This window comes from Zalophus californianus, chromosome 3 (genome assembly GCF_009762305.2).
Source record: "Zalophus californianus isolate mZalCal1 chromosome 3, mZalCal1.pri.v2, whole genome shotgun sequence".
NCBI lineage: Eukaryota > Metazoa > Chordata > Mammalia > Carnivora > Otariidae > Zalophus > Zalophus californianus.
In genome coordinates this window covers 162775523-162788567 of record NC_045597.1, presented here as the reverse complement: position 1 = coordinate 162788567, position 13045 = coordinate 162775523, and the positions used below count along the sequence as shown (strand labels likewise).

Below are 13045 nucleotides of genomic sequence, written 5' to 3'. Positions count from 1 at the left end.
ACCAACTTCCTAATTTTTTTGACTAAGGCATTATGAACTTTTGAATTACATTAGTAAAATTAGGGATGGGCTGCTTCAGCTACAAATGGTTGTTTCTTCTTAATGGTGGCAAGACATTTTTATCTACTTTTCAATTATCAAATTTCTCAACGACTATTTTGTGTTAATTTCATCTTAATACCTGATGCCTTTGTGGAGGTCAATATGACCCAATCTCCTTCTACAGGCGTTATTAATTCAGAAACTGTGCTTTCATTCATTCCTTCAGAAATGTGTCCTTCACCAAAGTGGCTGATTTGTTCCAACAGAGGAAACAGTACATTTAATCCACCTATGCAGTTTATGATGTCCTGAAAACAGAAAACTACAATTTTTTAATCTTAGAAAACAAGGACAATTTTGTCATTTAATATTCACACAACCATGTACGAGGTTACAGTTTACTAAACTTTTGGGCAACGTACAGGATAATCTAAGCTAAAGGAAGCCTTGTTTGGGCAGACACTTTAAAGAGTAGCCACGGGGGTCACCATAATCAATATTTGAGACTATGCCAGACCATTTTTACTGCACCTTTGTTTCCCAAAGTTTAGGGATTCCAAAAACAGGCAATCCAAATTTGACCCCATAAGTAAACTTTATAATGTAACACTAATGATATGAGGAAACAACTGTCATAAGGCAATTAAGTATAATGAACAAAATAAATTAAGAAAAAAATACATTTGGTGGTAGAAATATGACTGACTCCTCTCCTTTCACTTAACAAAAAAGGTGAAGTGGGTGGCTTCAACCGAAGTTCAAAGTGACTATTTTGTTTTGCATAGCTTAACAAAATAGAGTCCATATTCTTTAACAAGTTACTAATCTCTCTGGCCTCAATTTTTTCATCTGTAAAATGAGGATAATAGTAATTCCCACTTTGTAAAGTTGGTACCAGGATTAAGTAAGCTAATAAATGAGTGCTTAGTGTCTGACAACTGGGTACTACCCGCGGTTAGCCATCACTAACTGCTAGCATGTTCTGATCTACCATCTAGACTCAGTTTCATTGATTAAACAACCCTCTTCATACTTTTTGCCTGTTTTTCATACTGATTTTTAAGGTATTAGCAAGTAAATTAACTTTTTGGAAGACAAGTATTTTTTTCTCAGTTGTCATTTAACTGTTTTTGTGTTTGATTTTGTTGCAGTGTAAAAATACAATGAACGTAAGAGATGCTGAACTCTAGGAAACAAACTGAGGGTTGCTGGAGGGGAGGCGGGTGGGAGAAGGTTTAATTGGGTAATGGGCATTAAGGAGGGTACTTGATGTAATGAGCACTTGGTGTTATATGCAACTGATGAATCACTAAATTCTACCTCTGAAACTAGTTTTAAAAACCTCTTAAAAAAACAAAAACAAAAAAAAGTAAAATATAATTTTCTGAAGGAAAAAGAATACAATGTACATTCTTACTAATTCTGTTCCCATTTGATTTCCCCATAGTTGTAACTCAAGGCCCCAAAAACTACTTTAATTTTCAAGTATAATGTACAGCACAAATAAACAGCTTTCTATATAATACATGCAACTAACCTTTAAAGCCAATCTTATAAGTGACAGCAGAAGTTAACTTATGAATGGACAAATGTCATAAATCTTACTATTTTAACAGGTAAAATTAAGTGGTCTCATCTCAAAGAGAAAAATGCTTTATACCACATGAATAACATGAGACTAACATGAATTGATAGATTCATTTTACACTGGCAAGATCCTAATGATCTCTGATCCACTGAAACAATAACCATATTTGATTGGTGTTAACTGACTACAAGGTAAAAGGGACTTTGGGGACTCCTGGCTGGCTTAGTCCGTGGAGCATCCAACTCTTGATTTCGGTTCAGGTCATGATCTCAGGATCCTGGGACAGCCCAGTGTTGGGTTCCCCACTCAGCAGGGAGTCTGAGGATTCTCTCTTTATCCTTCTCCCTCTGCCCCTCCCCCTGCTTGTGTGTGCACTCTCTCTCAAATAAGTAAGTCTTTAACAAAAAAAAGAGGGGTACCAGGTACCAACTGGGTGGCTCAGTTGGTTAAGTATCTGACTTCGGCTCAGGTCATGATCTCAGGTTCCTGGGATCCAGCCCCACATTGGGCTCCCTGCTGGGAATCTGCCTGTCCCTCTCCCCCTCCTCCTGCTTGTGCTCTCTCACTAAAATGTATAAATAAAATCTTAAAAAAAAAAAAAAGATAAAAGGGATTGTTCTGATTTACCAGCAAGTTGCCTTATAACCATCTTTTGTATTTTTAATTTTACTTAAGCTATAATTTCTATTTAAGATAACTTGCAAGGGACTAGGGTATCTCCAACTTGACTTTCATATTAATCTAAATAACCTTTATTAATTTAATAATTCAGTGAACAATGTTATTGCATATCCTTGTACGAGGCACTAGTGAAAAAAAGCCATAGTACCTCCTTTCGAAGTTCTGAAGGACTACTAGAGAATCAAAGCAAGCAAACTATCAAGCAAGTTACTATTCACAGTAAGTGAAATGATAAAGTGTTACAGGTACTCATGACAAGAGCAGTTAACTCAATCTTGGAAAATAAGCAGAGGTCTCTTAGAACCAAAGACATTATGTCCAACTGACACATAAATACAAGGCACATCAAGAAGGCAGACAAGCTAGAGGGGGATGTGGGGAAGAGGAAGAGTCACTCATCTTCAGCTTCACAGAAAGCTGTGTTTAAAGCTAATAGACAGGAGACTACAGACAAAAGTATGTGATACAGGAGAAAAAGGATAATCAATGAAGTCCCTGAGAGGTTAGGAGGGGTTGAAATCTGCCAGGGATTAAATACCTTAAAAGTAAAGCAATGAACAAAGGCAGTATATTCTTCTTAAGGAAACTGTTAAATTCATGACAGAGTTTAAGAAGGTAACTACGTTTCAAGCAAATTAATCATTCAACTACTTATTTGTTTATACTTCAAACTGTGTATCTTGCCTGCAAAAATTTTCACTGGGAGTTATTACTCAGATCAATCTGGTGGCGCTTAAAAGATAAACTCTTTAAAAGGATCATTAAACTTACATAATATGTTGCTCATCGTTAACTTACCTTAATGTCCCAGTTCACTACTTTGTTTCCTGTTAATCTTCCATGCAAACAATTAGTAGATAAATCAAGACAGATTGAATTTTTGCAGGCCTAAGAATAAAAGGAAAATACAGCAAACATCTAAGCACAATGAGGACAAAACATAATTTTAACTATATATGAAACATTTCACCACAATTTAAAAGGGTATATATTATAGTCAATGATAAAATGCTTACAATATGAAGTTTAGTATTACTATTCTGATTGCCTCTTAAAAGAATGAGGGACTAGATTCTAAAGCACTCACTCATCAAAAGTAAGTCACTGCTGCTTGCCATCTGACCGATGAGTTATAGCAACAACTTACTCACCGATCACCACAGTTTAAAATTTTTTCTCTTTTAAGAACAAACTGACGGTTGCCAGAGGGGAGGGGAGGAGGGGGTCATGGGCAAAATGGGTGAAGGGGAGTGGAACATATAGGCTTCCAGTTGTAGAATGAGTATGTCACAGGGATAAAAGGTAAAGCATAGGAGATATAGTCAGTGGTACTGTAACAGTGATGATGTATGGTGACAGATGGTAGTTACAGTTGTGAGCACAGCATAACATACAGACTTGTCAAATCACTACGTTGTACACCTGAAACTAATGTGACATTGTGTGTCAACTATACTTCAATTAAATTAATTCTGTGAAGTTAAAAAAATTAAAAATAAAAGTTTTAAACTCATATATGCAAACAGATTTTTGGCTCTTCAAAAAATTCAATGCTTTATTCCCATCAGTATTTCGTTAGGCATAATTTCATTGATACAAACAAAATATGTGTATGTGATATAGAAATCACGAAAGAGAAAAATACGATATAAAAATCCAATCACAGGCATAAGACACTATTTTCTTTCATGTTATTGACAATTCTGGTTATATTCATACTCAGAGTCTAGTCCATCATTCTAGAAATTGTCAAACTTGTTAACTTTGATAAAGAATTATAAAGCATATAACTTCACAATCTGTGAATTTGCAGATAATGAAGCATCCTTGAATCCAATCACCATTCCAAAAAAAAACAAACAAACAAAAAACAAAAACCCTACAAATTTTAGCACAAATGATGCATTAGTTGCTTTCTTCTTAAGGCAACTGAGAAAAAAATGCTTTAATAAAACAAATGTAAGCTGAGTTTACATTTAACTCAATGTAAAACTATATTAGTCTCAGAGACAGAAATGTCTTTCTCCCATTACTGCCTTAGTTTAGGTCTTGTTTATCTATGACCTGTCCTCACACAATATATCTCCTAATGGCATGGCTGCCTCCCATCTCCTATCCCTCCAATCCAACTTTCATAGTGCAACTTGAGACCTTTTTCTAAAATGCAAACCTTATCATATTTTGTTCTTCTCCTCAAAATCCTGTCCACTGCCTACTTAGCCTGGCATGGGAGGTTTGCTATCATCGGGCCTCCATGTGCCCTCTAATTTAATTTCCTGCCATCTTCGCTTCCTGCTGGCTTAGTGCCCTAAACCCAAAAAATGTAGATCCCAGTTTTACAGTATGTGCCTTTTAGATGCTGCTTGCTACACCTGGCACATCCCTACTCAACTCTTCCTTTTAAAACACAGTCTTCTAACCTCCTGAAAGAACCAACCACTCTCCTTTGTTGCTCACTGTATTTTGTACATAATTCTGACACAGAAACATTGTATAGTGGTTAAGAATATGCATTAAATAGGCTGAGTTCTAACTCCAGCACTACCATTCACTAGAATTATGAAGCTAGGCAAGTTACTTATCTTTACTGAGCCTCAGAAAACTAGAGCTTATAAAAGACACAGGCAATACCATATACCCCTTAGAGTTTTTGTGAAGGGTTAAGTGAAACAATACATGTAAAACATTTAGCATAGTGCTTAATATAGTGTAAATAATAAATGGTAGCTAAAAAGAAAAATGCTCATAAAATTATATTGCACTTATTTTTTTTATATATTTACTTCACTTTAAGTTACAAGCTTCTTAAAGTCAGACACTTTATTCATCTTTATATCCCAAAAGTTCAGGACAATTCTTGGCTTGGAGAAGACACAAAAAATTATCATCAACAATGAATGGTTTAACACCTCCTACAAATGAGTATGAAAATGAAAAATTGTTGACTGTCAAAAAAATCCTCTAGCGCAGCTTTTCCCAGACTAGCACTTGTGAGATTAAAAAACAGAACATGTTCTATGCTCAAATAACTGATGAAAGAGTAGGATAAAACAAAAGTAAACTAGTTTCTAACAAGATTCTAACAAGATTTTTCAAGTGTATCATCAATCTCCAAAATGGGTGTACAGAATACATTTCCCCAAACTCTATTAACCACAGAACCCTCATATCATGGTATTATCACCATTTTCAAGAAATAGTCTTCCAAGAAACCATTTATTACATATATTTGTCATATTGAGTTTCTTGAAGAAAAACAATAATAGCTGGGGCGCCTAGGTGGCTCAGTTGGTTAAGCAACTGCCTTCGGCTCAGGTCATGATCCTGGAGTCCTGGGATCAAGTCCCACATCGGGCTCCCTGCTCAGCAGGGAGTCTGCTTCTCCCTCTGAACTCCTCTCTCTCTCTCTCTCTCTCAAATAAATAAATAAAATCTTTTAAAAAAAAAAGAAAAACAGTAATAGCTATTTTCTTTTTTTTATTTTTTATTTTTTATTTTTTTTAGATTTTATTTATTTGACAGAGATAGACACAGCAAGAGAATTAACACAAGCAGGGGGAGTGGGAGTGGGAGAAGCAGGCTTCCCGCGGAGCAGGGAGCCAGATGTGGGGCTCAATCCCAGCACCCTGGGATCATGACCTGAACCAAAGGCAGATGCTTAACAAGTGAGCCACCCAGGTGCCCCAGCTATTTTCTTATTACAGAATTTTTACTGCTGGAAATTCCAATAGTAAAAATTCAACTTAATGTTATCAAGTTTAAATTTGAAAAGAGACTATGACAACCATAATGTCAGAAAGACTCCATTAGCTATCACGTCTAGAACATGTGAGATACCAAATACATTACCAAATACACATTAGTGAGATTAAATTCAATTATTTCCTATCTACTTATAACAGAGTGAAAATAAGTATATGATATAGTTCCTGCAAAGAAAATAACTTCAGGGCGCCTGGGTGGCTCAGTTGGTTAAGCGACTGCCTTCTGCTCAGGTCATGGTCCTGGAGTCCCGGGATCGAGTCCCGCGTCGGGCTCCCTGCTCGGCAGGGAGTCTGCTTCTCCCTCTGACTCTCTTCCCTCTCGTGCTATCTCTCATTCTCTCTCTCTCAAATAAATAAATAAAATCTTTAAAAAAAAAAAGAAAATAACTTCAAGTCTAGTTCAGCAGACAAACATAACTCTGGAAAAAAGTCAGTGTTACAAAAGGCAAACACTAAAAAAACAGGAGGCCCAAGAGACATTATTGCCAATGCAAGGCATAACCTTGATCCAGATTTAAGTCTTTAAAAGGCTAAACAAAATATTTTTGGGAAAACTGGGAAAATCTGAATGAGTTATATAGTATGTAAGTTATTGATAATTCTCCTAGGTAGGTTAATGATTACATAGAAATACTTAGGGGTAAAGTGTCTGATAGCTATGTCAATCTGCCTTCACAAAAGACTGGAGACAAAGTCAACAGGAATGGCAAAATGTTAATAATTGGTGAATTCAGATGGAGAGTATACATGATTTCAGTTTACTGTTCTTTCAACCTCTCTAGGCTTGAAATTAATCAAAATAAAAGGGGAATACAAATGATAGGTAAATTTTATTAGGTCAAATATCACAAATAAGAATTCAAAGTAATAAATTATGACCATGTACTAGCTGGCTAACCTAGAACAAAAATTCTACAGTGTATAATCTCACAAAAAGCATCTTCTGGGTCAATGTTTAGTATAATGAAGACAGCTAATGTTGTTTATGCCATTTTTCCTTTTCTTCCTCCCAGTTCTACATTTGATCTTTCCCTCAGCCCTTGCTGACCTTTATTACTTTTGCTAGGTTGGTCTTTGAAGGAAAAAGGACAACGCATGCTATGCATGTAAGTAGTTTTTTTCTCCTTCTGAAATAAACATTTCAATTTTTTTGGTTTGTTTTCTTGCAATACATTTAAAAAATAAACAAAAAAATGTTGAGCATAATTGTTTAATCTCTCCTTCCAAAAAAGTAGGATAATATAAGTTTATTTTATTTTATTTTTTTTTAGGATAATGTAAGTTGAAACAGTTTCATTCACTGACGTCAATTCATTAGTACAAATTCCCACCACAACGATTCTCACTCATCCTACTGAGATGACATAATGATTAACATTTGAATCCTAGTTGAGAAGTACACCTTAATTTTTATTGCTTCTCCTCTTCTTTTGAAAATTAATAATTTTTTAATGGAAATTCAAGACTGTCTTTCTCAATTATCCATTGAAATGACAAAAGGAACAAAAAAGGAATTTTAGTTCACAGCATAGTTACAACTAGATACACTCCAAGCATTTACTCTCACCTTTGCAGTGTAATGAAGAAGGATGTTACCAGGCAGTTCAGCCATGTCAGACTCCTGAAACTTCCAAGGGCTTAAACAGTTTGGACCTGAAAATTATTTATACACATATACACAAACATCACTGAATATATATGGCCTCTTTGGTTCTGTGTAATTAGATAAAATTTAAAATTAAGTTGTTTCAAACTACTCAACACAGTAAAAACATACTAACCAACATGAGTTTTATTTTTACATCACCTCCAGTTCGTCTAGAACCTAGAAAAGCTGGGGAGTGGTTTGATCTCCACTACAGAAAGGAAATTTTATATGGTATTAAAAAACTAATATCAAATATAACAAAATTTACCTATTAGCTTATCTAATGAAATTTAAATTATAAGACAGAATGGCAAAACAATCAGCCAATAATGTGAACAGGTATCACAGAAACTGAAGAGTAAATTAACAGGACTTCCTGAAAAATCAAAGAATACAAATTACAACAAGGTTCCACCTTAAATAAAAAAATGGAGGAAACAGTACTGACCATTCCATCTTAATGAGGCTGTGGTGAAACTAGTATACTTATGTTTTACTAGTATGCACTGTGAACTGGTATACACCTTTTGGAAATTGATTAGGCAACATGTACTGAGAGCCAAAAAAAATTCGAACACTTTGAATATTTATCCTGGGATTTATCATAAGTAAACCAATCCAAATAAGGAAAAACATTAAAAGTACAACAGTTCATATTATTTAATATTTGAAGTTTATATCAAATTAAAAATTATAAACAACCTAAGTCATGCAATATAGATTCAATGAAATATTATGCAGCCATTCAAAACATTCATTATGAAGACTATACGACAAATAATTATTATTTGTTAGAGTAGAATCAGAAGTTGGAAAAATTATGAAAATAAAATCCAAACTATATAAGCTGTAATGACACCAAATGACTTATTATTAACTTAGAATTTATTTAGATTTTAGATCACTTTCAAATACTTTGGTGAGTTTTACAGTAATGATAAGGTTCTAATATAAACTTTCAAAGTCTAGGCAGTCCCATTCAACTCAAAACTATGTAACCTAAAAAAGACATTTTTACATATAATAGCTCTTCTGCAGTTAATATATATGAATATTTAGAGGTTTACCTCCTGAACATCCTACTAGAATACAGATATAATTCTGAAAATAGTTATGATCCAGTAATAACAGTGTGTATCTTTAAAATCACAGCCAAAAGAAAAGGAAAAAGCCAAAACAAAAATTGCTTGTAATCTTATCCAAGTTCTCCTAATTCTTCTGTCCTCATTTCTTCATGTACATTAATATATAAATTATAAAAATGACAAGTTTTAGAACAAGACTCACATGATCTTAGAATGAGTCGTATGATTTCTTATAAATACAGGCTTATATTTTGTTTCAACAATTTATTAAAATCTGTCAAAAGTACTGGCAATATTGTATGTTGAATTATGTCCCCCCAAACTCATATGTTGAAGCTCTAACCCACTATATGACTGACTATATTTGGAGATAAGGTCTTTAAGGAGGTAACTAAGGTTAAATGATGTCCCTTATAAGAAGAGGAATAGACATCTTTCTTTTTGCACATACAGCAAGGGAAGATGTACGCCATGTGAGGACATACTGAGAAGGTAGCCATCTACAAGCCAGGAAGAGTCATCAACAGAAACCAAGCCTGAAGGAAACTTGATCCTGGAATTATAACATCCAGAATTGTGAGGAAATACTACATAAGCCACCCAAGTCTGTGGTATTGTGTTACAGCAGTCCTAACAGACTAATACAGATATTATTATGGATGATATTTGAAAAATTTCCTGAAAATTTGCTTTATTTATGCCTACCAAATAAAGTATGGTGTACTATATTATATCCCAAAAAGTTAATAAGACAGTAGATCTTAAATGTTATCACAACACATGTAAAGCACTCTAATTATGTGAGGGACAGAGGTCCTAACTAACCTTATTGTGGTAATCATTTTGCCGTATACATGTGTATCAAATCATTACATTGTACTTCTTAAACTTACCTGTTTTATGTCAATAATATGCCAATCAAGTTGGAGGTGTGGGGGGCATGGAATGTAGTGGGCTTTTTCTTCCCTTTCAGCTTCCATTACAAATACAAATACACTCTTCAGATTAAATATATTCTTTAAAATATATGTAGGCAAAAAAAAAAACTATTTAAGTTTAAATAATATGACTGTACATGCTCACCTGCTAAATATAATGCCTTCACTTGAGGAGGCTGTAGTGCTTCAAAGAAGATGATAACAGACCCTAACTGACCCTCCAGAGATGTGGGGCATCCCCATTCACTATCTTGGGTTCCAGCTGATATCAATTTGGTAATCAATTTTGATTTTTCAAGTGTTCCTCCCCAGGAGGCTGATGACAAAATTCCACCAAATGATGTCCGATGAGGGGTAATGGGGGAAGAAAAAGGTGGATCTGGGATTTGGGAAGGTGGAGGAGTGGTGGTTCTTTGCCCAGCTGAACCAATGCAGCAGGAAATAAAAGGCTAAAAATTAAGAAACAAATAACATAATTTTATTACATCTCTATCTTGATATTGAAAATAAAACAGTACATAAAATTAAGAAAACAAACAGATGGAAAAAAAACTGAAAGTTTTAATTTTATTGCATCATAATGTTTGCATGTGTGTGCACACATAAGTCATTATAGATGTTACTTTTGGCCTATGGGATTTAGATGCATTACTTTTATAACTCACATTTTAATGAGTATTTTTTTAAAACTTTAACAATTTTACTATATTCTAAAATAGAGGAAATTACTACTTTTCTCCCTTTAAAATGTATAAACAGAACTATACATTTGTATAATACTACTAATTACAGGTAATCCTGTAATGAGCATCAGGATGAACATCAACAAGAAATTACTAGACTCCTAGGACAACTTGGGAAATAATATATTTCATTATCTTCAAGAAAGGCTCTTTCAAAAGCATCTAAGAATTCTCAAAGAACTTTTACACTAATGTTCTTTAAGAATCTCAGTAAATAAATTCCACCCTGTATCTGACTACAATTTAATATGTAAAGGCTTGAAGTTTCTTCATTATTATTTCAAATTCAGTGGGATAGAAAACAGTCCAACATAATAGTCTCTAAGTATCTTGTATACCTGGTGGACTTTATTTATTTATTTAGATTTTATTTTTAAGGAATCTTTACACCCAACATGGGGACTGAACTCACAACCCCAAGATCAAGAGTCCCATGCTCTTCCGACTGAGCCAGCCAGGCACCCCATGGAGGGCTTTATTAAATGATCCTTTGCTCTATTCAATTTCTTTGGCTTTCCTATTAGAACTCTTTTTTCCCTTAAGCCTTTAACTACATTTGTTTCTTCCTTAAGTTGTTTTTATTACATGTTGTCTGACTTCATCTAACAATGATAGGCTAATAGTATTAAATATTAACTTACTATATCTTAGAATACAGAAAACACTTTAAAATTTATGGGCACATATTTAAAATAAACAGAACCTTCTACATTAAACTGAAAATTTTCAAGAGTTCTCAATCAATGGGTCCCATAAAGAGTAGGTTAGATGCAGAGAAAGGGGAACCCTCTTACACTGCTGGTGGGAATGCAAGCTGGTGCAGCCACTCTGGAAAACAGTATGGAGGTTCCTCAAAAAGTTGAAAATAGAGCTACCCTATGACCCAGCAATTGCACTACTGGGTATTTACCCCAAAGATATAAATGTAGCGATCCAAAGGGGCACCTGCACCCCAATGTTTATAGCAGCAATGTCCACAATAGTCAAACTATGGAAAGAACCCAGATGTCCATTGACAGATGAATGGATAAAGAAGATGTGGTATATACATACACACACACACATATATATATATATATATATACACACACACACACACACACACACACACACAATGGAATACTCCTTAGACATCGTGGATCACTGCATTGAAAACTGGTGATGTATGGTGACTAACATAAAAAAATAAAATAAAAAAAATGCAATACTGCCATCTGCAACGACATGGATGGAACTAGAGGGTATTATGCTAAGTAAATAGTCAATCAGAGAAAGACAATTAACATATGATTTCACTCATATGTGGAATTTAAGAAACAAAACAGAGGATCATAGGGGAAGAGAGGAAAAAATAAACAAAATGAAACCAGAGAAGGAGACAAACCATAAGAGACTCTTAATCACAGGAAACAAACTGAGGGTAGCTGGAGGGCAGTTGGGTGGAGGGATGGGGTAAATGGGTGATGGGTATTAAGGAGGGCATGTGATGTAATGAGCAGTGTATTATATAAGACTGATGAGTCACTGAACTCTACCTCTAAAACCAATAATATATTATATGTTAATTAACTGAATTTAAATAAAAAAAGAATAGATTAGATGTGCTTACTTCATTCATGGCAGGAAATCTGAGAGGGGCAGAGACCTTCTGCTGTCCGTTGTCATAGATATAGACAAGGCTCTGACCAAAGGGTCTTTTTCCAGGCATGTGAACAATGGTTATGTTGTGCTAATAAAGTAAGACATACATTTAAAGACTAAAATTACATTAAATCTTTGGAATGACAATGTTTTCAGAGTATTACTTTTAACCAGTTTGTGTTAATAGTAGAACATTGAGTTTAAGCATACTTAAATGCTGGTTAAAATTTTGTTCTTAAAGAGAATGACAATTTTTCCTGTAGTACTATAAAGGCATTTACATCTGTTCTAGAAACTTTATACATAATTGTAACAGAGTCTCTTTTCTGCATTTTCCAAGTTTGAGTATTCTTTACAATCAATTTTTCTAATGAGAAGCAATTTATACTTCAAGAAAAGCAACAGAAATGCATTGTTTTTGATAATTTATGTTCTCATTTTAAATTGAATTTCAAAATCAAATCTGATTTTAGAAAACTTGAAAGAAATTATAACACTTCCTTTTAATTTTTTAGAAGAAAACTTACTGAATTTATAATCATGATGATAATGATATTAACTTCCTTATAAACTTCAACATACGTAGAATTTTAAAGTAAAAATTAATCGACTCTCAAAAAGGAGACAACTCCTGATGTACATACACCAAGTGTGTCTTTAAAGGAAAGAACCAGAAAGTTAAATGTGATGTCCTAAAACCTTACCCAGAGGGAATCACAGAAACTGTGGTCAGGAAGCATAACTGTAGCATATTCTCTTTTTGTGCACACTGCCACAACCAACATACCTGAATGGGTAATAAAAGCTTCGAAACCCATGCCACTTCCTGTAAAGAAGCTAACAAAAATATATATTATAAGAACTTTCAAAATCAGTTGTTCAGCTTTATCATCGCTGAAACACACAAAACCACGT

General features: G+C 34.2%; 1 protein-coding gene across 1 annotated transcript in view; it reads right to left on the bottom strand.

Moving 5' to 3' along the window:
- Window positions 1–13045, bottom strand: part of NBEAL1 (neurobeachin like 1) — a 197233-nt gene that overhangs the window by 119728 nt on the left and 64460 nt on the right. The window contains 6 exon segments of the mRNA XM_027589436.2: window positions 182–350; window positions 3110–3199; window positions 7643–7728; window positions 9892–10195; window positions 12099–12218; window positions 12835–12967. Of these exon segments, the coding sequence (XP_027445237.2) occupies window positions 182–350; window positions 3110–3199; window positions 7643–7728; window positions 9892–10195; window positions 12099–12218; window positions 12835–12967 (902 nt within the window).